The sequence below is a fragment of the Ochotona curzoniae genome, unplaced genomic scaffold, assembly GCF_017591425.1.
Source record: "Ochotona curzoniae isolate NIBS_2020 unplaced genomic scaffold, NIBS_Ocur_1.0 contig_1, whole genome shotgun sequence".
In the NCBI taxonomy this organism is placed as follows: domain Eukaryota; kingdom Metazoa; phylum Chordata; class Mammalia; order Lagomorpha; family Ochotonidae; genus Ochotona; species Ochotona curzoniae.
Window position 1 is genome coordinate 36,690,030 of NW_024464918.1, and position 26,853 is coordinate 36,716,882.

The 26,853-nt window shown below is 49.4% G+C and overlaps 1 protein-coding gene across 3 annotated transcripts in view; it reads right to left on the reverse strand.

Annotated features, from left to right (window-relative positions):
• Positions 1-2,493: 2,493 nt before the first annotated feature.
• Positions 2,494-26,853, reverse strand: part of VDAC1 (voltage dependent anion channel 1) — an 88,521-nt gene continuing 64,161 nt past the window's right edge. For 2 of the 3 annotated variants that reach the window (XM_040971747.1, XM_040971738.1), the window contains exons 2-9: positions 19,792-19,864; positions 19,365-19,414; positions 18,426-18,578; positions 18,283-18,335; positions 11,706-11,933; positions 5,180-5,330; positions 5,018-5,075; positions 2,494-3,448 (exon numbers count right to left, since the gene is read on the reverse strand). In XM_040971747.1, coding sequence (XP_040827681.1) covers positions 3,357-3,448; positions 5,018-5,075; positions 5,180-5,330; positions 11,706-11,933; positions 18,283-18,335; positions 18,426-18,578; positions 19,365-19,414; positions 19,792-19,858 — 852 coding nt within the window. In that variant the 5' untranslated portion in view covers positions 19,859-19,864 and the 3' untranslated portion in view covers positions 2,494-3,356. Of the gene's footprint in view, positions 3,449-5,017; positions 5,076-5,179; positions 5,331-11,705; positions 11,934-18,282; positions 18,336-18,425; positions 18,579-19,364; positions 19,415-19,791; positions 19,895-26,853 lie in introns of those variants that run through there. The other variant, XM_040971728.1, reaches the window with a different exon arrangement.

Sequence of the window (26,853 nt, forward strand, 5' to 3'; positions counted from 1 at the left end):
CGCAAACGAGCCTTTCTGACAGTTCTACATTGCGCGAGGTGAGACCCTTACCGTGTCCACGCCTTGGCCCCTGGGGGGCTCTTCCCCAATCACAGCCGAGCTGCCTCCCTCTACACAGAAGGGTCTGTGTTCCCTACCTGAATCTGGTTTCCCCAAAGCATTTATCTGGCCCTTACAACAGCCCAGAGACACGTAAACTCTGCCAAAGAAAAAAAAAAAAAAAACACGAAGCCTTTCTTCACTCATTTCTCCCATCCACAAGCCAGTGGAATGAATGGAGCCCTTCTTGCGAACCTTCCAGATGAGCCAAGGTACAAAGTACACCCAAGTCCCTCCAGGGGTTTTCACTTGTGTGGGCACAGACACCGTCAGCGGGGTCCATGAATGAGCCCTCAGTCCTAGCTTCTGCTTGATTGGAGTTTGGTTCAGAGTACAATGGGGCTTTTCTGCAATAAACACACTCAGACCTCCTCCCGTGTCCACTGGAACTCCCACCGGAGCGTCCCAATTCTCTCGAACTAGTTATGAACCCAAGACATTTAGCATGAGATTGTCTGTGCTCAGAGATGCCTTTATATAAGATGCCCCTGCCAAAACCACTAGACAAATCCTTACACTCACTTAGAATAGCTGCAAGTCCCCTAAAAAATAATTAGAACAGTATGACGGAGTCTCAGGTTCAGAGTTTGGGGTGATCCATCACACAAAATGCTACAAAGGAATCTATTTTGAATCATTTCAAGCATCAAATATATTATGAATAAAAAGAAAACTTTAAGATTTATTTTTATTGGAAAGGCCAATATTCAGAGAGGAGAAACAAAAACGTTCCTTTTGTCCACTGATTCACTCCCCAAGTGGCCACACGGACAGTTAAGCTTATCCGAAGCCAGGAGTCAGGGCCTTCCTCCAGGTCTACAATGCAGGTGCAGGGTCCCAAGGATTTGAGCCATCCTCTACTGCTTTCCCAGGCCACAAGCAGGGAGCTGGATGGGAAGTGGAGCAGCCAGGACACAAACCAATGCCCACATGGGATCCAGGCACAAGGCATAGCCACTAGGCTATCATGCCAGGCCCAGAAAAAAACTTGCTGGCCCAGTGCAGTAGCCTTGTAGCTAAAGTTGTCGCCTTGCATGAACCGGGATCCTATAAGGGCGCCCATTCTTTTTTTTTTTTTTTTTTTTTTTTTTTTTTTAAGATTTATTTTTTTTTATTATTTTTTATTGGAAAGGCGGATATACAGAGAGGAGAGACAGAGAGGAAGATCTTCCATCCGATGATTCACTCCCCAAGTGAGCGCAACGGGTCGATACTATGCCGATCCGAAGCCAGGAGCCTCTTCCGGGTCTCCCACGCGGGTGCAGGGTCCCAAAGCTTTGGGCTGTCCTCGACTGCTTTCCCAGGCCACAGGCAGGGAGCTGGAAGGGAAGCGGGACTGCCGGGATTAGAACCGGCGCCCATATGGGATCCCGGGCGTGCAAGGCGAGGACTTAACCACTTGCGCCACCGCGCCGGGCCCGTGGGGCGCCCATTCTTAAAAAAAAAAATTATCTGCTGAAGCTAAGCAACATAAAACTCGTTAATATTTTTTTAAGATTTATTTATTTTTATTGATAATTCAGATTTACAGAAAGATTTTCCATCCACTGATTCAATCCCCAAGTGGCCACAATTGCCGGAGCTGAGCCAATCTGAAGCCAGAAGTCCCAGGGTCTCCCACGCAGGTACAGGGTCCCAAGACTTTGGGCCATCCTCAATTGCTTTCCCAGGCTACAAGCAGGAAACCGGAAGGGAAGTGGAGTAGCCAGGATGTAAATAGGCACCCTTATGGGATCTTGATGCATGCGAGGCGAGGACTTTAGCCACTAGGCTACCATGCTGGGTCCTCATTACGATTCTTTGTATTTATCCATGTATCATCGATCATTGATGGATAAATGGCAGGATTTCAACTGACCCCCACCACGAGGAACCTGTGAATCCAATGGGATCATATGCCTGAGACTAATCGTTTTTCCCATCATTAACTTTGAGGAAGGGAGCTCATCTTCTGAAAAGGGAAAGGGCTCCCTCTCGAGGGGATTCCAATGGTAAGAGGGACTCCACACCTGCACACTTTTCTGTTGCTGGCTTTGGACTAAGTGGCATGGAACACTGGTGGCCCCAAGGTGCTGGAAACACCTCCTAGCTGACAACCAGCAGGCACACAGGGACCTCTGTCCTACCGCGGAACAATCATGTGAACCTGGAAGAGCACCCAGCGCCTCTTGACGAGACCCAGATGAGCCTGCAGCAGCGATGTGAGCATTGTGAGACCCTGAGTGAGCAGTGCACACACACTCGCTGTGCTGTTTGAAGCATTTTTGATAACTTTTTATGCAGCAAGAGAAAGTGAATAATACATAACTCACACAAACACACACACAGTGAGAACAAATAGCCAGTCCAAAAAATGCCTTGTTACTTAATAAGGACAATAGAAGGAAGCTGAGGTTCCAATATTTCATTCAAGTTTTATTTTAAGTGATGTTAATTACAGCATTTGAAGGGGAGGATCTAATTCCACACAAAATGGAAGACTCTAAAATGTACCCATTGAAACTGCTAAAAAATAGAGCGGTGAGAATACAACAGAAATCCAACTGAGATTCTGGGTGTAGTCACCGAAGGATTACAATCATGCCGACTCTGTCCCGTGTGCAGCCAGAGGTACCGAAAGGTGATTTCATACTCAGAGCAACACGGAGAGGAACTAAGTCGTGAACTATTGGCTTCATCACATCCACCTACTCCACCCCAAAATGGCACGAAAGACAGAGCTACTACACCCAGCAAACTACTTTTGGTGTGAAAGAGGTGATGATGGACCAGGGTGGGAAACGGTCATGAAGATCTGTCTCGAAAAGTCCTTTTCAGAGGAGTTTGTACACACACCATCCAACAAGTCTCTCGCTAATAAGGTTAGGAAACCAAGGTTTGATTCTCAGGTAGTCACAATTTCATTCATTTATTCAGTATGGATTTACAAAGTGCCTACACATGATCAGCTCCCACTTGCATCCACTTCTAGATTTAAAAGGAGAGAGAGAGAGAGAGAGAAGAAACCTGACATCTCTAGGGGACTCACTGGGTCCACCCCTCAAGTCTGCAGCTGCGTGGACTTTTCCTTGGACTCAAGTTTCTCTGGCACCTCTGCAGGGTTAACACCTGGAAGCTGAGTCATCCTTCACCTGGAGGTCTAACGTGATACTGAGCGATACTTGCATCCCAGACAGACAACATCAAAAGGTACACTAGATTTCGAAGGTAGCTATGCTGCAAAATAGTTTAAAATTAAACGCTTATACAGTATTCATTTATGCTTGAAACTCCAGTCCTAGACCAAGTTTGTGGCCACCAGCGTTGACATTCTTGCCGTCCAGCAGAGCCGAGAGGGTCAGCTTGATACCTGCAGCAGGAACAGCAGGGGAAGGGAGAGGGCAAAATGGGAGAAAAGAGAAGGTGATGAGACCCAAATGCAGATGTCACCAACAGGGACCCAACCACACGCGTGCCTTGGAACCTTCTGACGTAATGCCATCTTACCAACAGGCATCACCGAGCTCATGAAACGACTATAAATCATTCTACAGAAAGCAGGCCCAGATCCACTTCTGCACTCACACTTTCCTTTGCAGTCCCCCTGCTGCAGTTTATCCTTCCACTGTTGGCACCACATCATCAACTCCCAGCCCCTACTCTGAGCATTCATATTCACAGCACACACGCAAGCAGCTGCCTTCCCCTGGAGTAGCTTGATGCCAGGGAATACCTTGTAATCTTACGCTTAAACAAACTGCTTTTTCCTGCAACAGCTTGATTTTGGAGTTCAAATATCAGGGTTCAAAGGTTGTATCACCTCCCAAAGTTTCAACGTAACATGAGCTGCTGTTACCAGCTGTGCAGAGGAGTCCTGCCAATGCCTTCCCCTGGTGCCTTGTCTTAAATTGGGATCCCTTAGAGGCCAGTCCCTGAGAGCCTGCTACACGTAGGTAATCAAACACTGGACACACACTGAAAAAGGATGGAAGAGGGGCTGGTGCAGCAGGTGACGGCATTGTATGTAGCACCTGCATCCCACAGGCACCAGTTCCAGTCCCAACTGCTCCATTCTCATATAGCATCCTACTAATGTGCCTGGGAAAGCAGCAGAAAATGGCCCAACTGCTTGGGCCTCTGCACCCATGTGGGAGACCAGCGGGCACCTGCTGGCTCCTGAGACCAGCCCTGTTCTGGTCACTGCATCAAGAAGGCATGAACCTTATCAAATGGATAAAAAAAATTTTGTTTCCATTCTCTCTCTCTCTGCATAACTCTACATTTCAAATAAATAAATGAAATAAATCCTTTTTTAAAAAGAGGGGGTACGATGGCTCAACAGGCTAATTAATCTTCCACCCACCATCATCCCATGTGGGCACTAGTTCATGTCCCTGCTGCTCCACTTCCCATCCAGCTCCCAGCTCACAGCCTGGCAAAGCAGCAAAGGATGGCTCAAATCCTTGAGATCCGGCACCACACGGGGGACCCAAAAGAAGCTAAAGGCTCCCAGTGTCAGATGAGATCAGCTCTGGCCGAGGTAGCCATTTAGGGAGTGACCCAGCAGATGGAAGATCTTTGTCTCTCTTTCTCTTTGAAAATCTGCCTTTCCAGTAAGAATTTAAAAAGTTGCAGAATGTCTGGGTCTTATAGGAGACATACATTAAAAAAAAAAAAAAAAGGATGAGAGAAAACATCCAAAAATGCAAAAATGTAACAGATGGTTGCTAGGCCACTTGCTTTCTTCCAGCTCCTATTTTTCATACTCTCCAAGTATTTTATAAATGGGCCAGCACTGGTTTCTAAAGGCTGAATTATAAAACTCTACCTATCCCTCAGTTACAATATATTATACAGGCACTTTAGAAGCAAAAACAAAGCAGCAAGCCAGCACCACAATGTTTCAAGACACATAAGTGATTGCGCACACAACACATACCTGGCTTTAGGGTCTGAGTGTATCCTAACCCTATCAGGCTGGAGTTGTTCACTTTAGCCTAGACAGAAAGAAGATTGGAGTAAATATATTCCGTGGTTCACATTTCCATCTCCACAACCAACTCTGGATTTGAGAAGCCTGTCATCTTTTCCCAGGACCCACCGAGAAGCAGGCATCAGGGTCGATCTGATACTTGGCTGCTATCCCGAAACGAGTGTTGCTGTTTCCCGCCGTCCAGGCAAGATTGACTGCAGTCTCCAACTTCTTGTTCACCTTCTGGTAAATGGAGCCACCAAACTCTGTTCCATCATTCCTGCAAACAAGCACAGCACACATGCTCATTTGTCCCAGCAGGTGGGCTGGCCCAGGCAGAGGGCAGGGATGCTGAAGAGGCTGTGAAATCGCTGGTACTGAGCAAGGCAGAAAACTCACATCTCACACAACACACAGTACAGTACAGAACGCCTAGTGAGGATCAATTTGGGACTGGAAGGTTCAGAAGAAAGAAAAAGGTATTTCGGCCATTGCTGGCAACACCCAAGGGTACCTGGCCCAGGGCTCTAGCTGCAGGGAACTTGGCATTCGCTTCCAAACACCCCTTCAGAAGCAGAAGTAGCAGCTAGGGCACTGGATTCTGAGTGGTTTCTTTTCCACCACCACCGTTAGTGACACAAAGAACAAAAATGGCTAAAGGGGCTGCCACTGGGGAGCCAGGATGAGCAGGCCGCAGGAGGTCTGGTCATTCCTTCTGTACTGAGTTTATAACCATGAGCATAACCATTTATCCTTTGATAAATATCTAAGAAAAATTTTAATGCTGCAATTTCAAAAAAGTAGTAACCATGTTCCTGGCACCACGTAGCTTGCAAGCTTGCCTAGACTCTCTCCAATACTTTCTAAGTAAGTAAATAAACAAACAAAGATTTATTTATTGGGAACTGGGAGTTGATGCACAGTAGGTGAAGCCACCACCACAACATCAGCATCCCCTTTGGGCAGTGGTTCGTGTCCCTGCTGTTCCACTCCCGCTCCAGCTCTCTGCTAATAACCTGGAAAAAGCAATGGAAGACTGCCCAAGTATCTGGATCACTATCATCCGATGGGGAGACCTGAATAAAGGCCCCAGCCTCTGGAATGAGTCCAGCAAAGTGCAAGCCATTGCAGCAGATGCAAGATTTATCTCCCCGCCTCTGTCTTTCAAACAAATAAACAAATAAATAAATCTTAAGCTGCAATAGCCAGGGTTGGAACTCCATACCAGTCTCCCACATCAGTGGCAAGAGTCCAAGTACCTGGGCCGTCACACCACCTCCCCAAGCACATTAGCAAGGAGCTGGATCAGGAGCACCAGAGACTTGAACCTCCACTCTGCTACGGAAGTCTGTCTGCTCTTGCAGTATAGAGGCTTAGCCCACTATACCACATACCAGCCCCTCCCTTGTGTTGTTTTTTTTTTTCCTCAGAGATTTAAGACTTATTTTATTTTTATTTGAAGCTCAGTGTTACAGAGAGAAAGAGAGACAGAGTGAACCATCTACTGGTTCACTTCTCAAATGGCACAACAGCTGGGGCTGGGCTGAGCTAACCTGAAGCCAGGAACAGGAGACTCTTCAGGGTCTCCTACATGAGTGGGGGGGCCTAAAGACTTGGGCCAGCCTCAGAGGCCATATTCATGGAGCTGGATCACACACTGAGCAGCCAGGACTTAAACCAGCACCCATATGGAATGTTGTGCTTAAGGCACAAACTTAGCCTATTATGCCACAGCAGTGGCCCTCTAATGTTTATTTTTTTAAGATTTATTTTAAAGACGGAACTACAGAGAGGAAGAGGGACAGAGAAGGAAAGATCTTCATCTGCTGGTTCACTCTCCAAAACTGTCAGGATCTACGCTGATCCAAAGCCAAGAGCTTTGTCCAGTTCTCCAACACAGGCGCAAGGGACCAAGGACTTGAGTCATCCAGTGCTGCTTTCCCAGTTAAGGAGCTGGATCAGAAGTGGAGCAGTTGGGGTTAGAGCCAGTGCCCATATAGGACGCTGGCACTACAGATTGTGGGTTTACACGCTACACCATGGTAGGAGGTACCAGCTCCTCCAAAGTTTTTAACACAAAATCAGTGTCATGGGTCAGCCTCGTCATTTGGAGTGTTTCCAGCAGGAACAGCACTGGTCACTGTGCATCAGAGGATCTGGAATTCATCAAAGGGCTTAAGAATCCAAGAATAAATTACTACCATTTCAGTACAAACTCTGCTCTTCATATTTATTTGCCCTGAAATAGATACAGTAATACATCTTAAACCCTTGTTTTCCCCTAAAACTAATCCAGCCAGACACTGTGCTTTCACAAAGTACAGGGACACCAAGCCATCACTTGATTATTAGGAGATCCTGTCTTCAGACAACCCAAACAGGGTGCAGAACAACAGCTTCTGAAAATAACAGATATCTGGGCCTGGGATCAGTGACTCGCCTTGCATGCGGACACTGGTTCCCAGCTGCTCCACTTTCCTTCCAGCTCCCTGCTTGTGGCCTGAGAAAGCAGGCGAGGATGGCCCAAAGCCTTGGGACCTTGCACCCATGTGGGGGACCCGGAAGAAGTTCCACGCTCCTGGCTTCAGATCAGCTCAGCTCCAGCCACTTGGGGAGTGAACCAGCATATGAAAGATCTTTTCCTCTGTCTCTCCTTCTCTCTGTAAATCTGACTTTCCAATAAAAATCAACAAATCTTGAAAAAAAAAAAAACATAAAAACAGATATGTGAGTCACTTTCATATAAGATTCAAATGACATTTTTTTGAGCTTCTAATGTGTTTTTTTTTAAATCCACTTATTCAGAATATTCTAAGACCAGGATTGCAAAGCTGCCTTCCCATGTTGAGTCTGCAAAGCCATAAATAGGCACAGGTATTATAACACTGGGATTGAATATCAGCTTGCCAGTTCAAGTCCTAGCTTTTTTTTTTTCCTGAAAAATAGTCTCAGAGAGAAGGGGAAAGAGGAAAGAGACAGAGAGATCTCTCACTTCCCAAATGGTTGCAGTGGCTAGGACTGTGCCAGTCTGAAACCAAGGAACCAGGAGCTTCTCTGAGTCTCCTACACAGATGCAGTCTCCCAAGGCTTTGGGCCATCCTCTACTGCTTTCCCAGGCCACAAGTAGGGAGCTGGGCACCAGGATCTCATGTGGACGCCGGTTCTAATCCCGGTGGCCCTGCTTCCCATCCAGCTCCCTGCACCCGCATGGGAGGCTCGAAAGATCTCCTGGCTCCTGGTGTCGGCTCAGTGCAGATCCAGCCATTGCGCTCACTTGGGGAATCATCGGACAGAAGATCTTCCTATCTGTCTCTCCTCTCTCTATATATCTAACTTTGCAATAAAAATCAATTTTAAAAATCGTGAAAAAAAAAAAAATAGGGAGCTGGATGGGACGTGGAGCAGCCAGCACACGAGCTGGTGCCAACATGGAACGCCGGCACTTGCAAGGGAAAGCTTAGCCATTGAGCTCCTGCACCATGGCCCTAAGACTTCTCCGTATAGTAGCTTTTTTTTTTTAAAGATTTATGTTTATTGGGCCCAGCGCGGTGGCGCAAGTGGTTAAGGTCCTCACCTTGCACGCCCGGGATCCCATATGGGCGCCAGTTCTAATCCCGGCAGCCCCGCTTCCCTTCCAGCTCCCTGCCTGTGGCCTGGGAAAGCAGTCGAGGACGGCCCAAAGCTTTGGGAACCTGCACCCGCGTGGGAGACCCGGAAGAGGCTCCTGGCTTCGGATCGGCATAGTATCGGCCCATTGCGCTCACTTGGGGAGTGAATCATCGGACGGAAGATCTTCCTCTCTGTCTCTCCTCTCTGTATATCCACCTTTCCAATGAAAAAATAATAAAAATAAATCTTTAAACAAAAAAAAAAAAGATTTATGTTTATTACAAAGTCAGATATACAGAGAGGAAGATCTTCCGTCTGATGATTCACTCCCCAAGTGAGTGCAACAGCCAGTACTGCGCCGATCCGAAGCCGGGAACCAGGAACTTCTTCCAGGTCTCCCACACGGGTGCAGGGTCCCAAGGCTTTGGGCCGTCCTCAAGTGCTTTCCCAGGCCACAAGCAGGGAGCTGGATGGGAAGTGGAGCTGCCAGGATTAGAACCGGCGCCCATATGGGATCCCGGCGCATTCAAAGCGAGGACTTTAGCCGCTAGGCCACACCTCCAGGCCCCGTATAGTAGCTTTTTAAAACTAACAAATAAATAGACTGGGCTCTGTGTGTGCACATTTTTATGAATTTCAGCATCCAGAGTCTCATCACCATGACCATACTCAGGATTCAGAGCCAGCCTGAACCCATGAACTTCCTGCACTTTCCTCTGTACTCACAGCCATGTGCTGATAACTACCAACTCCATCATTCTCCTAGGGAGTTTCAGCTTTTAAAAATTGTCAAATTTTGGAGCCCAGCACAGCGTAATGGTTCAATAGTTAAATTCTTGCCTTGCAAGTACCAGGATTGCAATCAGCTCGTATCCTGGCTGCTCCATTTCCCTTCCAGTTCTGTGCTTGTGGCCTAGGAAAGCAGTCAAGGATGGCCCAAAGCCTTGGGACCCTGCACCCATGTGGGAGACCTGGAGGGAGGCTCTGGGCTCCTGGCTTTGGTTCGGCACAGTTTCAGCCGTTACAGTCAGTTGGAGAGTAAGTCATCAGCTGGAAGATCTTTCTGTCTGTCCTTCCCTCCGTAAATGTGATCTGCCTTTAAATAAAATAAAAAAAAATAAAAAGACTCAAATTTCTAAGTTCATGGTAAGGATTCCCTAGAACACTGCCTGCAGTAGAACAGACTTAGCTTACACTCCTCTATGTTTACAGTGACCTCTAGTGGAAAGAATAAAACTTGGTAACACTGGACTCCATTATTGCCAATTCCTTTAGAACTGAAATGGAATCTTCACGGATGACAGTGTTGCCTCCTTAATCTAAATCATCACTCAGACTCGACTCTCAAGCTTGGTCACAGACTCTAAACATCATCAGGAACCTATTCTCTCCATGCTGCCAGAAGCTAAACCTACAAACACCCCAGGCTGCAGAGAACACACTGCGCATGATGATGCACACCTCCTGGCTGTCGGCTGTAGTTAACAACCGCTGGGAGGACCTCCAGGGCCCAGCAAAGGTCAGGGAAGGACTCCTGCACACAGACACCACACTCCCGCTGCACTGGAGCGGTCACTGTGCATGCACACAACAGGAGGAACCCAAGCAGGCCACGTGGGCCACCCGGCCAAGCCAGCACTGAGACACCTGTATTTTCCACACAACAGTGCATCAGATCTAGTCACAGCTACTCTGCTTCCAATCCAGCTCCCGGCTAGCTAATGAGCCTGGGAGGCAGCAGATGATGGCGCATCCACATGACAGACCTGGATGGAGTTCCTGGCTTCTGGCTTCAGTCTGATTGACTCCTAGTGATTGCAGACATTTGAAGAATGAATCAGCACACAGAGTTCTTGATCAATTTTTTTTAAAAGATGTATTTATTTTTATTGGAAAGGCAGATTTGCAGAGAGAAGGAGAGACAGAGAAAGATCTTCAATCCAATAGTTCACTCCCCAAGTGGCTGTAACAGCCAGAGCTGAGCCGATCTGAAGCCAAGAGCCAGGAGTTTCCTCCAGGTCTCCATACAGGTGCAAGGATCCAAAGCTTTGAGCCATCCTCTGCTGCTTTCCCAGGCCACAAGCAGGGAGCTAGATGGGAAGTGGAGCAAACCGGTACCCATATGGGATTCTGGTGCTTGCAGGGTGAGAATTTAGCCACTGAGCCATCATACTGGGTCTGATCAATTTCTCCCCCTCTCTCTGATACTATGCCTTTCAAATAAATACACTTTTTTTAAAAAAGAGAGATAAACCTTAAGACATTTCATGAAATTAGTAGGTGGGAAACACAAAAACACTAACTGGCCATTTTGTTTGCTGAATGCCAACAAACTCATTCTGCAGTGATTAGATACTGGACTTAGAAGGTCAACACTATAGCGCAGAGCATGAAGCCACTGCTTGGGATACGATTCCATAACAGAAAGAGTTGATTCAAGTCCCAACTGCTCTGCTTATGACCTAGCTCCCTACAAATAAGCCCAAGAAAATAGCACCTGGCCCTCTGCCATTCACAAAGGAGACCAAGGTAGAATTCCTGATTCCTGGCTTCAGCCTGGTCCAGCTCTGGCAGCTGTAGCCATTGGGAAGTGAACCAACACTGTCTCTGCCACTCTGCCCTTCAACTAAATAAAAAATACACTTTAAAAAGAGAGAGAGACTTAAAAAATAATGAAAATTGGCACTGTGACACAGCAAGTTAAGTCACTGCTTGGGACACCTGTTCTCCATGTCAGAGTGGTTAGGATCAATTCACAATTACCCTACTTCAAATCTAGTTTCCTGCTAATGTGCCCAGGAGGCAGCAGAGGATGGCTAAGTTCCCACCATCCACGTAGGAGACCAAGATGAAGGTCCCGGCTCCTGTTTCTGGCTTGTTGCAGTTGTTTGGGGAGTGAACCAGCAGATGGAAAGGGGCTCCCTTTATCTCTTTCTCCTTCTCTCTCTGCCCTCTGCTTTGCCAGTGAATCCATCTTTAAATAGCTAAGAATGAAAATACATTCTCCCCGCTCCCCACACATACTCCTCGAACTCCGTGCACTTACACATTAGTGTGGAGCTGGAACTCATCGGTCTTGTAGCCAACTGCAAAGTTGCTCTGAGTGACTCGGGACTTCGCAGTCTCAAAGTTCATCTGGTAGCCCGCCAGCCAGCCCTCATAGCCCAGCACCAGGGCGCCCCGGATGGAGGGGCCGGCGATGTCAAAATCCACATCACAGCCCACGTTGATGTGCTCCCGCTTGTACCCCGTCTTGATTTTAGCATTTTTCTTCCTAAAGGAAAAGCAATCATATTAACATAAAAACAAACTCACTATGGTAGAATCAAGTCAAGACACAAAATGTTTTACCCCCAGTGTGAGGGGCGCAGGATAGGGGTGCGGGAGAGGGTCAGGACCCAGTTCTCTCTTAAACTGCTGTGCCACTCTAAGCAGGTGACTCCCGTGGAATCCAGTTGGCAGAAAAATGCCACAGAAACGAAGAACCCAGGCAGAAAGTCCCTAAAGCAAGTCTCAGTCACGTTCTCTGACCCTCCTGCCCCCATGATCAATGCAACAGAATGACATGGCAATGACGTGGCAGAATGCCATCCTGTCACTGCAAAGCAGGTACACCCAAGCCTGCGGACAGGACACAGCCGACAAGGGCAGAGCAACTTGGACACAGAACCTTCAAGGAGAGAATTATCTTCTCACTGTGGGGGAAAAAGACACAACCTTGATTTCTTCTAAGGAAACTCAATAGCACAGTGGCTTTCTTGGCATTTCCTCGCGGCCACAGGCCCTGCACTCAGGAAAGCCACTGAGCTGCAGGTATCTGAACAGGCCCCAGGTCTAGCCCGAGGATCCCGGATCTGATTCTAGAACCGGTTCAGCACCTCTGCTGCCTGGTACTCAAGAGCTGAGCCATGACCACTGCATGTGTGCGATGGCTCACCACGTCTGCGGCCGAATATGAACATGCAGAACACAAAACCTGCAACCCAGGCACCTCCCGGAGCAAGCTGCACCCCTGCCAGAGGCTGCGGGAGAGGGGACCGCCTCTGCTCACAGCCCCATGGCACACACAGCCCTGTCCACACAGCCCAGAGCCCCAGGCGGTGAACTCTGAAGACCACTCCCTCTGCAAACCGAACAGTGCTGACTGGAAAAATAGCCGACGAGAGGTGTGCAATATAAAAGCAGAGCCTGAAGCCTCCATCAGAGATTGCTGGGGCTGGGTCAGAAGAGGGCAGAGCCAACCTGTAGAAGCACCCAAGGGTTTCAAAGATAGGGCAACACGGATGTCAATCAGGGAGTGTTAAAACATAGCACTGCTTCTCTCTAGAGGAAATTACCCCCCAGAAATATATACTCAAGTATTTACAGATGCAATCAGGGCTGCCCTTCTCTGAAAACAATGAGGCAGGGGCAGGTGTAGAAGTGACTGGTATTTCTAGCAAACACAGCATGACAGGCTGTGAGCTGACAATTATAAAGCCAGCAGACAGGAACATGATGAGAATTTTTGCCTTTTGTTTTTTTTTAAGGTTTATTTACTTTTGGGCCTGCCACGGTAGCCTAGTGGCTAAAGTCCTCACTTTGTACATACGGGGATCCCATATGGTGCTGGTTCTAATTCCAGCAGTCCTGCTTTCCCATCCAGCTCCCTGCTTGTGGCCTGGGAAAGCACTTGAGGACGGCCCAAAGCCTTGGGACCCTGCACCCACGTGGGTGACACAGAAGATGCTGCTGGTTTTGGATCAGCTAAGCTCCGGTGTTGCAGCCGCTTGGGGAGTGAATCAACAGACGGAAGATCTTTATTTCTGTCTCTCCTCCTCTCTGTATATTTGACTTTCCAATAAAAATGATTTTTTTTTTTTTTGGAAAGTCAAATTTACAGAGGAGACACAGAGTTGGTTCACTCCCCAAGTGGCCTCGACAGCCAGAACTGAACCAACCCAAAGCCAGGAGCCAAGATCCCCTTCTTGGTCTCCCATTAGGTGCAGGGTCCCAAGGCTTTGGGCCGTGCTCAACTGCTTTCCCAGGCCACAAGCAGGGAGCTGGATGGGAAGTGGAAGCAGCCAGAAGACAAACTAACACCCATTTGGGATCCCAGTACATGCAAAGTGAGGATTTAGCCACTAGGCTATCGTGCCAGGCCCAAGAGGAGGATTTAATATGCTTTCTATATACTTTTAAATGAGTGATACTTTCCACAATGAAAAAAAAAAAAATCAAAGGCTAAGCATTCTAAGTTCTCAATGAGACAAGAATTTTTGAAATCATGGTGGAAAAAGAAGCTAACACGCTTCTCAAGTGACCTCAGTTTTGCTCATGCTGCTTCTGTATCCATCTGGCAAACTCTGCAGGCAAGTGGAACAGCCAAACAGCTTATCTTCCAGTAAGAAACATCTTAAATAAGTCTACTTTGGCCTCTCCATTCTTGAGGGGAAGGAGCCTGGGTTTCTGGCCAAGCATCCAACTGGCATCCAGCTGGGTAAAGTGACTGGGAAGATGGCTGTGGAGGTGCTGACATCTAAGAAGGGAGGGAAAGGGCCACGGTACTATGCTGCCACAGGCTGGACCGCCACTGTCATGAATGCCCAGATAGGGTCCAGTCCTGCAGCCTAGTGGCCAAATCCTCATCCTGCATATGCTGGGATCCTGTACAGCTGCCAGTTCATGTCCCCGCTGCTCCATTTCCCATCCAGCTCCTTGCCTGTGGCCTGGGAAAACAGTCGAGGATGGCCCAAAACCTTGGGACCCTGCACCCACATGAGAGACCTAGAAGAGGCTCCTGCCTCCTAACTTCTGACTGGCTTAGTTCTGGCTGTTACAGCCAATGCAGTGAACCAGCAGATGGAAAATCTTTCTGTCTCTCCTTCTCTCTGTAAATCTGTCTTTCCAATCAAAAACAAAATCTATCTAGGCCTGCCATGGTAGCCTAGTGGCTAAAGTCCTCGCCTTGCATACACCAGGATACCATAAGGATGTTGGTTTGTATCCCAGCAGCCTTGTTTCCCATCCAGCTCCCTGCTTGTGGCCTGGGAAAGCAGTCGAGGATGGCTCCAAAGCCTTGGGACCCTGCACCTGCCTGGGAGACCTGGAAGAAGTTCCTGGCTCCTGGCTTTGGATCAGCTCAGCTTCAGTCATTGTGGTCACTTGGGGAGTGAATCATCAGAGGGAAGATCTTTCTCTCTTTCTCTCCTCCTCTCTGTATATCTGACTTCGCAATAAAAATAAATAAATAAAATATTTTTTAAAATAAATAGTAAATAAAAATAAATTTGTAAAACAAAAATGTCCAAGTCCTTGGGCCCCTGCCTCACACATGGGAAACCGGAATGGACCTGTAGGCTCCTGACTTCAACCTGGACCAGCACCAACCACTGCAGAGTGAACCAGCAAATACAAAATCTCTCTCTCATTTTCTCTCTCTCCCTCTAACTCAACCTTTCAAGTAGATAAATAAATATATATATATATTTTTAAATCCAACAGTTAAAGAAAGGGAGGGGAGCCAAAAAATATACAAATCGGGGCCCCTCCAACCTACAGATAACAGCTGCTGCACCCACAATGTCTGATGCCTGTGGCAGGGTCTCTGCCCAGTGGCTGCCCCACCCACCGTCTCACTGGACTCTGACAGTGCTGGGGCCAGGGCTCAGTCCTCTCCAGTGGCTCAGCCTTGTCCTGAGCTCAGCCCCCTCCTCCCAGGGCTCAGCCCCCTCCTCCCGGGCTCAGCCCCCTCCTCCCAGGGCTCTGTTCTTCCTGTGGCTGCATCTCACAGCTGTAGAGTCTTTTCTCTGTCCAGATAATGGGGATTTTTTTAAGCTACTGAAACAGTGGTGCTAATCTGACAAGCACTCGAGTGACCCAGCAGACTTCAGCCCGGGCAGGTATCCAGGGCGGGTGCTGGTCCCTGATGAGGTCTGCAGCTTCACCAGCTGTGAGCCACAGCCAGCCACCTCCAGGCACCAGGCTGCATCCTGAGCTGCTCTGGAAAGTCAGCAATCCTTTCCCTCTTCAACAGGAAGCACCAAAACTTGAATTCTCAGAGGCAGTAAGATGTGCCCAGCACCCTCAAGCTGAGCACATGTCATCCTCCAGGGCTCCAGGGAGAAACAGCTGGTAGCAGCAGCTGGAGGAGCACCTCTAAGACAGGACAACTTCTCAAACTAGAAACAAAGAAGCAAACAATAGGAGTGGAACTAGGGGAATGCACAGAGGGTGCCAGCCTGCAGGAGCTCCCAGCAGTGCCACAGGCGGCAACTTGAGCAACAAAATAAATTTTAGTAAGACTATAACCCTGAGGGTAAAATCCACATCCATGAATCCAAGCTAATACAGATAAACAAATGGAGAAGGGACAGCTCTTCCCTAAATTAGAATTCTAATTCATAAATCAGTGTAAAAGGACAACAATAGAAATTCACCATTTGCCAAGCATAATTGTTGCTTGAAAAAAAAAATCACCAATGGCTGGGACTATTTGTGAGACAAAATAGTACAACAAGCAAACACACAAGATACTCACCATCAAGAAGAAAATAGTGGCTTTACTAGAGACCTGGAAGGCATCACTCTACAAGAGCGATAAAGTTAGAACACCAGGGGCCAATGTTCCAACTCAGCAGATTAAGCCACCCCCTGCAACACCAACAGCCCACATCAAAGTGCTGGTTTAAGTCCTGACCACTTCACTTCCTATGCCGTTTTCTGCTAACACCTCTGGAAAAGCAGCAGATGGTACCCCCACTACTGCACACTGGGAACCAGAGGGAGATCTAGACTCCTGGCTTCAGCCCGGCTCAGTCCTGCAGCCAGCACTGGGGCATGCGACCATGCTCTTCCTGCTGCGGTGCATGGAGGAGGACCAAGCTGCACCTCGTCTGAAGCTAGCAAAGATGCATAACTCGAGTCCACGCACAAGGAAGCAAAGGACATTCCACAGGACAGCTCTTCCTCAGACGTGTCAGAGTCGGGAAAGACAAGGCAAAATCATGTCCTGGATTAGAGGCAACAAGGAGACCTAACTCCTAAATGTAACGTGGGACCCCAAATGTGATCACAAATGAGCTAGCAGGACCAACAGCAGGACAGCAGGTCAGTCAACCACGGGACGGCAGTGTAATTTGCTTTGTGTTAACCAAGAAAGGTTGAGCAAAGGCTCTGATGGAATCTGAAGTATTATTTTTAGGTTTTTCTTTCTTAAAGTATCAAATTATTGCCAAATAAAAACTTTCCTGTGTTTATTATTACAGGGCCTAGAGCTTCTGCAAACCTCTGAAAACTGACAGGAAATCCCTTAGAAATCCCAAAGCCTGCCACCTCAGGGCAGCAGGCAAATCTCCCACGCAGGCATGTCCTCCAGTGTCAGCCGAACCCTCACACAGGCTGGGGAACCTGAACATGACTCTGCCCACGGCAGGGAGCCTGGGGGGAAGGAGACAAGCAAAAAGGCCTTGCAGAAGATGCTGCAGCACAGGGCCAACGAGAGGAGAGAGGCTCCAGAAAGACCTCTCTCCAAAGAGCAGGATCCCCGGCTGACAAGGCCCCTGGGGTCACCCCACAGGTCGACAGGGTCTAGATTCAGCATACCCTCCCTTGAAAGGGAGGAGGAAAAAAAACAGGAAGGAGAGAGAGAGAAGAAGAAAAGAAAACAGAATAGCAAAAAACAACTTAACCATTACCACTAAACCGCACACTTCATAGGTGGCCAAGATGGTAAATTCTACATGTGCATTTTATCTTAATTTCTAACACCTAGAAAATAAAATCCAGTACATGCCTCTTCAGGCCACAACCCTTCCCAGGGTTAGTAAATCACCCCTGGGAGTGGAACAAAGCGAGTGTGTACTGCAGACAAAGATGGTTCCTTCTAGTCACTTGCAGCAGCACATGGACACACCTTCCGCCCCGCCTGCTAGCACTCCAATAACTAACAAGCCTGCTCTGCCAGTGTCCGAGGCCCTGGGTCACCAAGCATGGGCCTAGAAGCCACACCCTGCAGTCAGCCCCTTAGGGTTTCAGGGGCCCTGAGCAGTAAGCCAACCTGACACCTGCTGACAGTGATGACCAGCTAGCTGCTTCTCCCGAGTGTCACCTGCTGGCCTTACTTCAGCCTTAGCCCCCACCACCACCAGCAGCCCCGTGCAGACAAAATGCAATTGTTATTCAACCACAAATCTGCAGCTTTCCTGGTAGAGACCAGGCAGACGTTAGCAGAATCTGCACTAACACTGGTGAACCGTGGGCCCCAGAAAGGAAGACCCTCTGGTGCAGGATGGTGGGGTAGGGGTTATCACCCGTAGTCTAAGATCCCCAAGATGCCCAGATGGGTCCAGGCCCAAGCAAGACACTCAAAAACATACCTGTCTTCCAGGAAGCAAGACACTCAAAAACATACCTGTCCAAGAATTACCAGTCCCAGACCACATAATGCTCACTGTAGTGCAGTCCACTAATGCATGGACACGAGTGCATCCTGAGACTCCATCAAAACCACAGAACTGGAACACCCTAGTCTCAGAGGCTCCCTTATTGGTAATGTCAACTCCATCCCCAGAACCCTTGGTCACTCACAGCTTCTGATCCCTTCGCCATCACAGAAAGTCCTTGTGAGGGAAAGAGACTCTTACCCGGTATTGGGCGAGAAGGATGAATCAAAGGTCAGCTTCAGTCCACGTGCAAGCTGAGGAAAAGAAATTGGGTAGTGAGTGTAGGGACCAGACAGAAGAGTAGGTGTGTGTTCCCAAATGCCCGTCTCCTCCGGGCATCGCACCTGGTCTTCCACGGTGATCTCGGTGCCCAGCGTGTTGTCGGTGTTCCATTTCTCCGTAAATGTCAGCCCGTACTCGTTCCACCTGTACTTGGTTTCCAGACTGCCCGTCACTTTGGTGGTCTCCGTGTTGGCTGAGCCCGAGCTTGTGAATTCCTTCACACAAGCGAGAGAGTCAGTTCCAGCCCGCACCCCCAGCACCCACCCCATCCCTAAAGAGTATTAACTGCCTTTACCAACAGTGAGACCCCCAAGTGTGGTGGCAGCAGCTGGATACACAATTCGATATTTACAGAAAGACATGGGGGCAATAGAGTGGAACCCTGCCAGGAGGCAGCTCCCCCTCCATGCTGCCTTCCAGCCAAGCACAGAGCTGACAGAGCAGTAACTCAAGAAGCCCTGACTTCTTCCTGCCAGCAACAACCACAAGCACACAAGGCAAGGGGAACCACTGGCTGGCGCTGTGTTTCAGGGGCCTGAGCAGTCACCTGCTACATGGGCGGCAGTTCAAGTCCTGAATGCTCCGCTTCCGATGCAACTCCCTATTAATATGCCTGAGAAAGTTCCTGGCTTCAGCCTGGCCCAGCCCTGCCTATTGTAGCCATCTGGGGAGTGAACCAGCTAAGGGAAAGCTCTCTGCGTGTCTTTCATTGTCACTCTTCCAAAGAAACAAATAAGGGAAATCACTAAGATTTCTTAAAATAATCTTTAGATGGTTAAGCACAAGTAAAATTAAGATAAGAGACCCCAGGGAGATTGAGACTATATGAGGGCTAATGTCATTTCTCTGATTTCGGGATCATTAGTGCGGACCACCCATCAGGCAGAGGCCGCCATGACTGTGATCACCACAATCCCAAAAGCCTGGCTCGGCTAGGCACGCCAGGACATTTACTCAGTCAACAGTAAATACCCACGTTCTGTGTGAGTGAGCCAACTTACCAATCCATTCTCAGACTTAGTTTTCAAATCAAGTTTTATTAAGCCAAACCCTAAGAAAAGAAGATGATTGCTGTTAACAGCTCCAAACAAGGAAGCCCAGAACAGTGTCTCCACCTAAGAGCCCTTTGGAAACACTCTTTAAAGGGAACACAGAAGATGCTGGGTGTAGGCAGAGCAGGTGCAGACCCCACACGGACCCACCCATGCTCCCTGCAGGGACAGCCATCCGGCTTATGGGCACGGCAGACTCCGTTCAGAGACCACACTCCACTGCAGCTACACCCGCACAGAAGACACCCCTTAGCAGCAGCACTGCCCGGGGCCTGCCACTACAGAGCACACAGCCAGCATGCCTCCACCAGCCCAGGTCTCCCACACCGCCCCGGGTGAACAGCCAACCGGAAGGGCCTCTCCCTGCCCTACTGACCATAGCCTTTGGTGAACACATCCCTGGCCGACTTGCCCAGATCGACATACGTAGGAGGCACAGCCATCTTCTGCTGCAATAAAAGAACCACCAGGAAACACATATGTCAGTCATTATGGAAATTAGTTTGCCATCCATAAAATTATGAGATGTAATTAACAGCCAATTAAAAAATACGGTGCTTGATGCTAAGAATTCCGGTAGCCCATACTGGCTGGCACCTCTGTGTGCAGCCAGCATGGAGGCCCCAGGAAATCCTTGTGGACCGAGGATCGGCCTCCTGCGCTCAGCACCTCTAGTGCTGAGGCAGCCTGGGGCACAGCAGGAGTTGGTGTGAGCTAAATTAATTGTCAAGGACACACTCCGTGAGTCAGCATTGCTAAACCGCAGCCCCTGTGCCAACAGAACCTATCTTCTATAAGAATGTCAGTTGCTAGGACACAGCAAGTGTTGGACAAAAATTGGGGCTTCTCCTGCCTACCTATTTCCTCTAATACTCAGCTTCCATCCACTCAACAGACACAGGTGGAACAGCACACAAGGGACCAGGCGAACCCAGCTTCTCACACATTAACTGCATTGGATAGGAGCCCACATGGAAGGTACCACATTTCTCACCATGGGGGCAGCACCTCAGAGGAAAAGAAATCCCAGCACATCCTGCAGAAAACCTACCTTTAAGTGTTTATTCAAAACCCAACTGTCAGGGTGCATCCTGCAAGAGGGCAGTCAGCTAGCTGGCCCCTGGGGATGCCCACAACCAATACAAGAATGTCGGAGATTAAGTCCCACCTCCGCTTCCAATGCAGCTTCAAGCTAACAAGCCTGGGAGGCAGCAGATGACGGATCAAGTACCCAGGTTCCTGGCTTTGGCCTGGCCCAGCCCTGAGGTTTTTGGGGAGTAACCCAACAGATAGAAAATCTCTCCCTCTCAAATAAATATATCTTTAAAAAAAAAAAAAAGGCATGGGGGAGGAAGAGGGGATCATTCAAAGAATCCTTATCTACACAGCATCCCTGGAAAGTTTTGTTCTGAGAGCCTGGGCACACAGAATTAAAATCCTACTCCTAAGGAGCAGCCTTTGGCTTGGTCCAGAAGGAGCAGGGTCACTCCTGAGCAACTGTCATCTCCTGTCCCTTCAGCATGGCTTCATTCCTTTTAAAAACACAGTAAGAGCCCGGCGCGATGGCGCAGTGGTTAAGGTCCTCGCCTTGCACGCCCGGGATCCCATATGGGCGCCAGTTCTAATCCCAGCAGCCCCACTTCCCATCAGCTCCCTGCCTGTGGCCTGGGAAAGCAGTGGAGCACGGCCCAAGGCTTTGGGACCCTGCACCCGCGTGGGAGACCCAGAAGAGGCTCCTGGCTTTGGATCGGCATAGCATCGGCCGTTGCGCTCACTTGGGGAGTGAATCATTGGACGGAAGATCTTCCTCTCTGTCTCTCCTCTCTGCATATCCGCCTTTCCAATAAAAATAAAAAATAAATCTTTAGAAAAAAAACATAGTAAACTGCAATGAACACATCGGATGTGCATACACCAGTGTGAGATTGCACAGACTGGGGTTGGCTTGGCATGTGTACGCATGAGCACGCACACACACACACACACACACACTGCAGTTATTGGTGCCCCAGAGCCCACTGAAAAGCTAGCTCAGAGGACCCCAGGGGTCAGTATCACAGGTGGAAGGTGGGACCCAGGCCTGAACATCTCCTGGCAGGGAGCCCATGGTGCACCAGATCATCACGGACTGCCACAAGTCCAGATTGCAAAACCATGGTCCTACTTTCTGCAGAGATTCACTCATCTTTTCCCAGCTTGCTTCTGCGTGAGAGCAGAGAAACGCAGCGAGCTGTTTACTCTGTCCTATTTCTGTTACTGCTGTTGTCATTTCTTGCACATGACCAGGCTGGAACCATGGGCAGCTCAGCCCACATTAGGATCACAGCAGAGAAGATGGGTTGCCCAAATCTCGTATCTTCCAAGTCTGAAAACTGGTTTCCCAGCTTGTTCCTCCCTCCCAAACCCTGCAGGCACACACACCCAGGCATCAGGACACTCACCCCACTTAACAAACACTCACCCCACAGCACTGACTCAGCTAGAGGGGCCAGCACCTTCTGAAAACCTCTGCAGCCACTGGAGTGCTGTGCCCTCCCCAGGCAGGCTACAAATGCAACCTGCAGGCAGAGCAGGAGTGCTGGACCAGTGCTGGGTCACCTAAGCCCTCCTCATACCTCAGGAGCCAGGGCTTGCCAGCTCTACCCTCCCCTGATCCCAGAGAAGGAACACCACAGGACCCAACCCTGCCCCATCACAGCACCCTTCACATGCGCAATGATTCCTTCCCCAGGGAAAAGGCAGCACACCCATTACTGAACACTGCCCAAATGCCCTCTTTCATTGCTAATCCTTGAAACCCAGAGAGCAAAGCCACCTGTCAAAACACACTCCACCCCCCCAGCAAACATCAACCATTAAGGAGATTACTGCCAAGGTCAAGGGAGTGGGGATGGCAGAGCTCAAATAAGGCCAAACTCTTCTGAGACATAGGACTTCCCTTCCTTCAATTGCACAACCCCCCACTTACTGGTACCAGTTGCAGGTAAGAGAACTTGCCCACAAGCCAGGGTATTTCCTCCCCTGCCAGCCTGTCCAGATGCTGCTTTCTGGCATGTGTCAGTCCTTCCCTATCTGCTCAGCCACAGGCCCTCAGGGAGATGTGCACCTGCCCAGGCAAGCATTCGCTCCACCACGGCACCGTACAGAAGCAGCTTGCACAGCAGCCCTGGCATCGAGGACCTGGGATGCTGTAACATCAGCATACGAACCCTCATGGACCTGGAATTCCACCACCTTGGAACACAGAAGGATGTCTGACCCCTTCACGGAATCCCCTTCTGCTCTCTGTGCACCCAAACACATCCCAGACCCCTGCTGCTTTTATCTGACACAACTGATGCAGCACTGTCTCTCTAAAAAGCCCTGACAACTCAAAAGCACCCAGAAAATGCGTATTTTCCCAGTTCTCAGGACCTATAACTGGAGCAATCTTCTGGAAGATAACAATCACCAAGAACTTCAGGAAAGAATCTGACTCCTGCTTCCTCACTGAACCCTGCCAGGGTACTGACTTGGCAGTGGAATCCAGGCCCAGCCTCTCCCAGTCCCCCTTCCCTGGGGATCCACTCCAGATCAGCAGGCCTGTGCAGCTCCCAGAGCTCAACTGCGTCTGCCGTACCCAGCCCCGCTTGCTTTCCAGACCCAGCCTCTAGACACCAGCTGTGAGGCAGAGCTGTCTGACACGGGGAAGACACCAAAAAGACTGCCCAGGGAAGACAGCATCACGGGTCTTTCTGCTCGACAAAGGCTTCCAGCTGAACCCAGGGGCCCAGGGATTAGGCAGCCAAGGATGAGAGGGGAAAAAAGGGAGGGGCAGGGCCAGGAAGGGCCAACCTGCAAGTGGTCACTGGTGGCTTGGAGAACAACAAGTAAGTCATGCCAACAGACAGAAGTCCCAGCTCCTCTCTGCAAGCTGCCTGCTTACCTACCCAACCTTCTCCTGGCTGACCTTGAGAAGTTATTCAATCTTCACTCCAGCGAAGGAATCCAAGTGCAGCCCACAGTGGACACCCAGAGGCCAGGGACAGTGTATCAGCCGGCATGGTCTGCGTAACACCCTTACATAACCTCCATCTGGGAGACACAGCCTCCCTGGTGCACCAGCTGCTTGACAGGCACAGCTGCTCTGCTTGTCCCTGCCCCTCACACACACTTGCCCCAAAGCACCCCAGAACCTTCCAAAATATGGAAGAGAAGGCGAGTGTGTGGCTTAGCAGCTTCAGCCACCTCTCGGCACAGCTGTCTCCCCTATCAGGGTGTCTGGTTGGAGTCCCAGCAACTCCACGTGGAATCTGGCTTCCTATAAACAGGCACCCCAAGAGGCAGCAGAGGATGGCCCAGGTGCTTGAGTCCCTGCCGCTAGGAAGATCTTCACAGGAGACCTAGACGAGTGCTGGGCTCCCGGCCTCAGCTTGACTTAGCTCTCCCTGTGACATGGATTCAGGGACTGCAGCAGCAGATGGAAGGTCTCTGTCTCTACGCCCTTCAAATAATACATGATTTTCAAAACCTCCGAATAAAAAAGCTGCATGTGTAAAGGTGTCAAGGTATGGGCGACTGTTGTGGCACAGCCGTTTAAGCTACCGTGTGCAAAGCACACTAACATGAGAGCTGCTCCAAGTCCCAGCTGCTCCATTTCTGATCCAGCTCCCTGCTTAACGCACCTGGGAATGCAGCAGATGACCCAAATACTTGGGCCCCTGTTACCCACATGAGAGGCTTGAATGGAGTTTCATGTTCCTGGCTTCAGCCTGGCCCAGGCCTGGCTGTTGTAGCCATTTGGGGAGTAAAGTGGCACATGGAAGGTTCGTTAGGTTCATTTGTTCGTTCGTTCTCTCTCTCTCTCTCTCTCTCTCTCTCTCAATATTCACTTTATTCCTATTTGAAAATCAGACCCACAGGGGGAACAAATGGAAAGAAAGATGCTCCATCTGCTGGTTCACTCCCTAAATGACTGCAATACCCAGAGCCGATCCAACCCAAAGTCAGGAGCCAGGAACTTCTTCCAGGTTCCCACTTGGGTGCAGGAACCCAAGGCCTTGGGCCAGCCTCCTCTGTTTTACCAGTCCATAAACAGGAAGCAGGATTAGAAGTGGAGCATCAGGACATGAGCCAGCACTCACAATCAGAGGATTATCCAGTTGAGCCATTGCACCCAGCCCCATGTCTCTCTATGCAACTCCACCTTTCAAACTAAATCTTAACAAAAAAAAAAAATGCCTGCTGCTTAACAGGCATTTGATACAAATGACTACTTTATGAGTGAATGAACAAGGAGAATCAAAGTATCATTATAATGGGTGGAGAGAAACTTAGTATCTGACAATAGGGACTAAATACCTCACAATGCAACCAGGAAGGAGGGGCTGTCCCTGCTAGAGGGAGAGGGGGAGAGGGAGACAGAGTTGCTGTCCACTCCACACCTCCCACCCTCAGCTCTGCCTCGGGGAGCTCAGGCAGGAGACTACCTACAGAAGTGCACAATGGAGCCTGGAGGCAGCGTGGCCTAGCGGCTAAAGTCCTCACCTTGAATGCCCCGGGATCCCATATGGGCGCCGGTTCTAATCCCGGCTGCCCCGCTTCCCATCCAGCTCCCTGCTTGTGGTCTGGGAAAGCAGTCGAGGACGGCCCAAAGCTTTGGGACCCTGCACCCATGTGGGATACCCGGTTCCTGGTTCCCAGCTATACTGGCCGTTACGGCTCACTTGGGGAGTGAATCATCGGATGGAAGATCTTCCTCTCTGTCTCTCCTCTTCTCTGTATATCTGACTTTGTAATAAAAATGAATAAATCTTTTTAAAAAATCTTCACTACTCCTTTAACATTAAAAAAAAAAAAGAAGTGCACAATGCTTCTGACCTCAAAACCAAGCTTGGACTTTACTCCCAGGACCCCAGGGAGCCACTGTAGGGTGACGCCACATCTGTTTGGGAGGCTCACTAAACCAGCAGATTGGCAAAGTGCAAAGGATAATATTCAGTGTCCGTGAACGTGCGGAAATCAGTGGCTGCCACTCAAGCCACACAGGAACACAACAGGTGCACTTCTTGAAGGACAATGAAGCCAGCGGTAATCCTAGTAGCAACTCCACTCCCAGGAATCCAGCCCAGAGTAGTAAACAAGGCACAAGGGATGTGTGACCTGACACTTGCAGCCCCAGTACTTGCAACACAACGTCAGTTGTGGTCATCCACGTCCATCATGAGGTGCCTACAAAGTAATGACCACATGGTAATCAAAAGAAATGAGCTGGGGGTGGGAATCGACAACACCAGCTGAGACAGCAGCATCCTAGTTTATAGGGCCTGGACCTAATGCCCAATTCCAACTCCTGACTCCTGCATCCGACTCATGAAGACCTTAGGAGGCAGCAGGCGACGGCTCCAATGGCTGGGTCCCTTCCATCCATGTGGGAAATCTGGTTGGGGTTTCTAGCTTCCAGCTATAGACTATACACTCTATGAGCATTTGAGAAATGAATGGCAGCTCTCTGTCTTCTCAAACAAATTTATTAAAAAGAGGTGGGATTTGGGCCCAGCACGATAGCATAATGGTTAAGGTCCCCGGCTTGCACGTGCTGGGATACCATATCAGCGCCGGTTCTAGTCCCGGAGGCCCTGCTTCCCATCCAGCTTCCTGCTTGTGGCCTGGGAAAGCGGTTGAGGACGGCCCAAGGACTTGGGACCCTGCACTTGCGTGGGAGACCTGAAAGAGCTCCTGGCTCCTGGCTTTGGATTGGCTCAACTCCGGCCGTTGCGGTCACTTGGGGAGTGAATCATCGGACAGAGGGTCTTCCTCTCCGTCTCTCCTCCTCTCTGTATATCTGCCTTTCCAATGAAAAATAAATAAAGCTATCTAGAATACAACTAGGGTCTGGTGCAGTAGCCTACTGGCTAAAGTCCTCGCCTTACATGTGCTGGGGTCCCATTAAGGCAGCAGTTCTAATCCTGGCAACTCCACTTCCCATCCAGCTCCTTGCCTGTGTCCTGGGAAAGCAGTCGAGGACAGCCCAAAGCCTTTAGACCCTGCACCCACATGGCAGACCCAGAAGAAGCTCCTGGCTCCTGGCTTAGGATTGGCTCTGCTCCGGCCATTGCAGCCACTTGGGGAGAATCATCAGATGGAAGATCTTCCTCTCTGTCTCTCCTCCTCTCTGTATATCTGACTTTGCAATAAAAATCATTTTAAAAAATGAGAATATAACTAAATGAAAAAATTCTAGTTGAAGATCATGTATAATTAAGGGAAAGCCTTTTCACAGATGCATTTTCATCTGTTCATGAACGTGCAAACGGATAGAAAAATGTGGAAAATTACAAGCCAATCTGTACGTCATGGCTGCCCTAGGGAAGGAGCAGAATTCCAATGTGACCTTCGGGGCAGGCACTGTGTCAGAGCAGGCTTAACTGCTGCTTGGGACACCCAGGTCCTGTGTCAG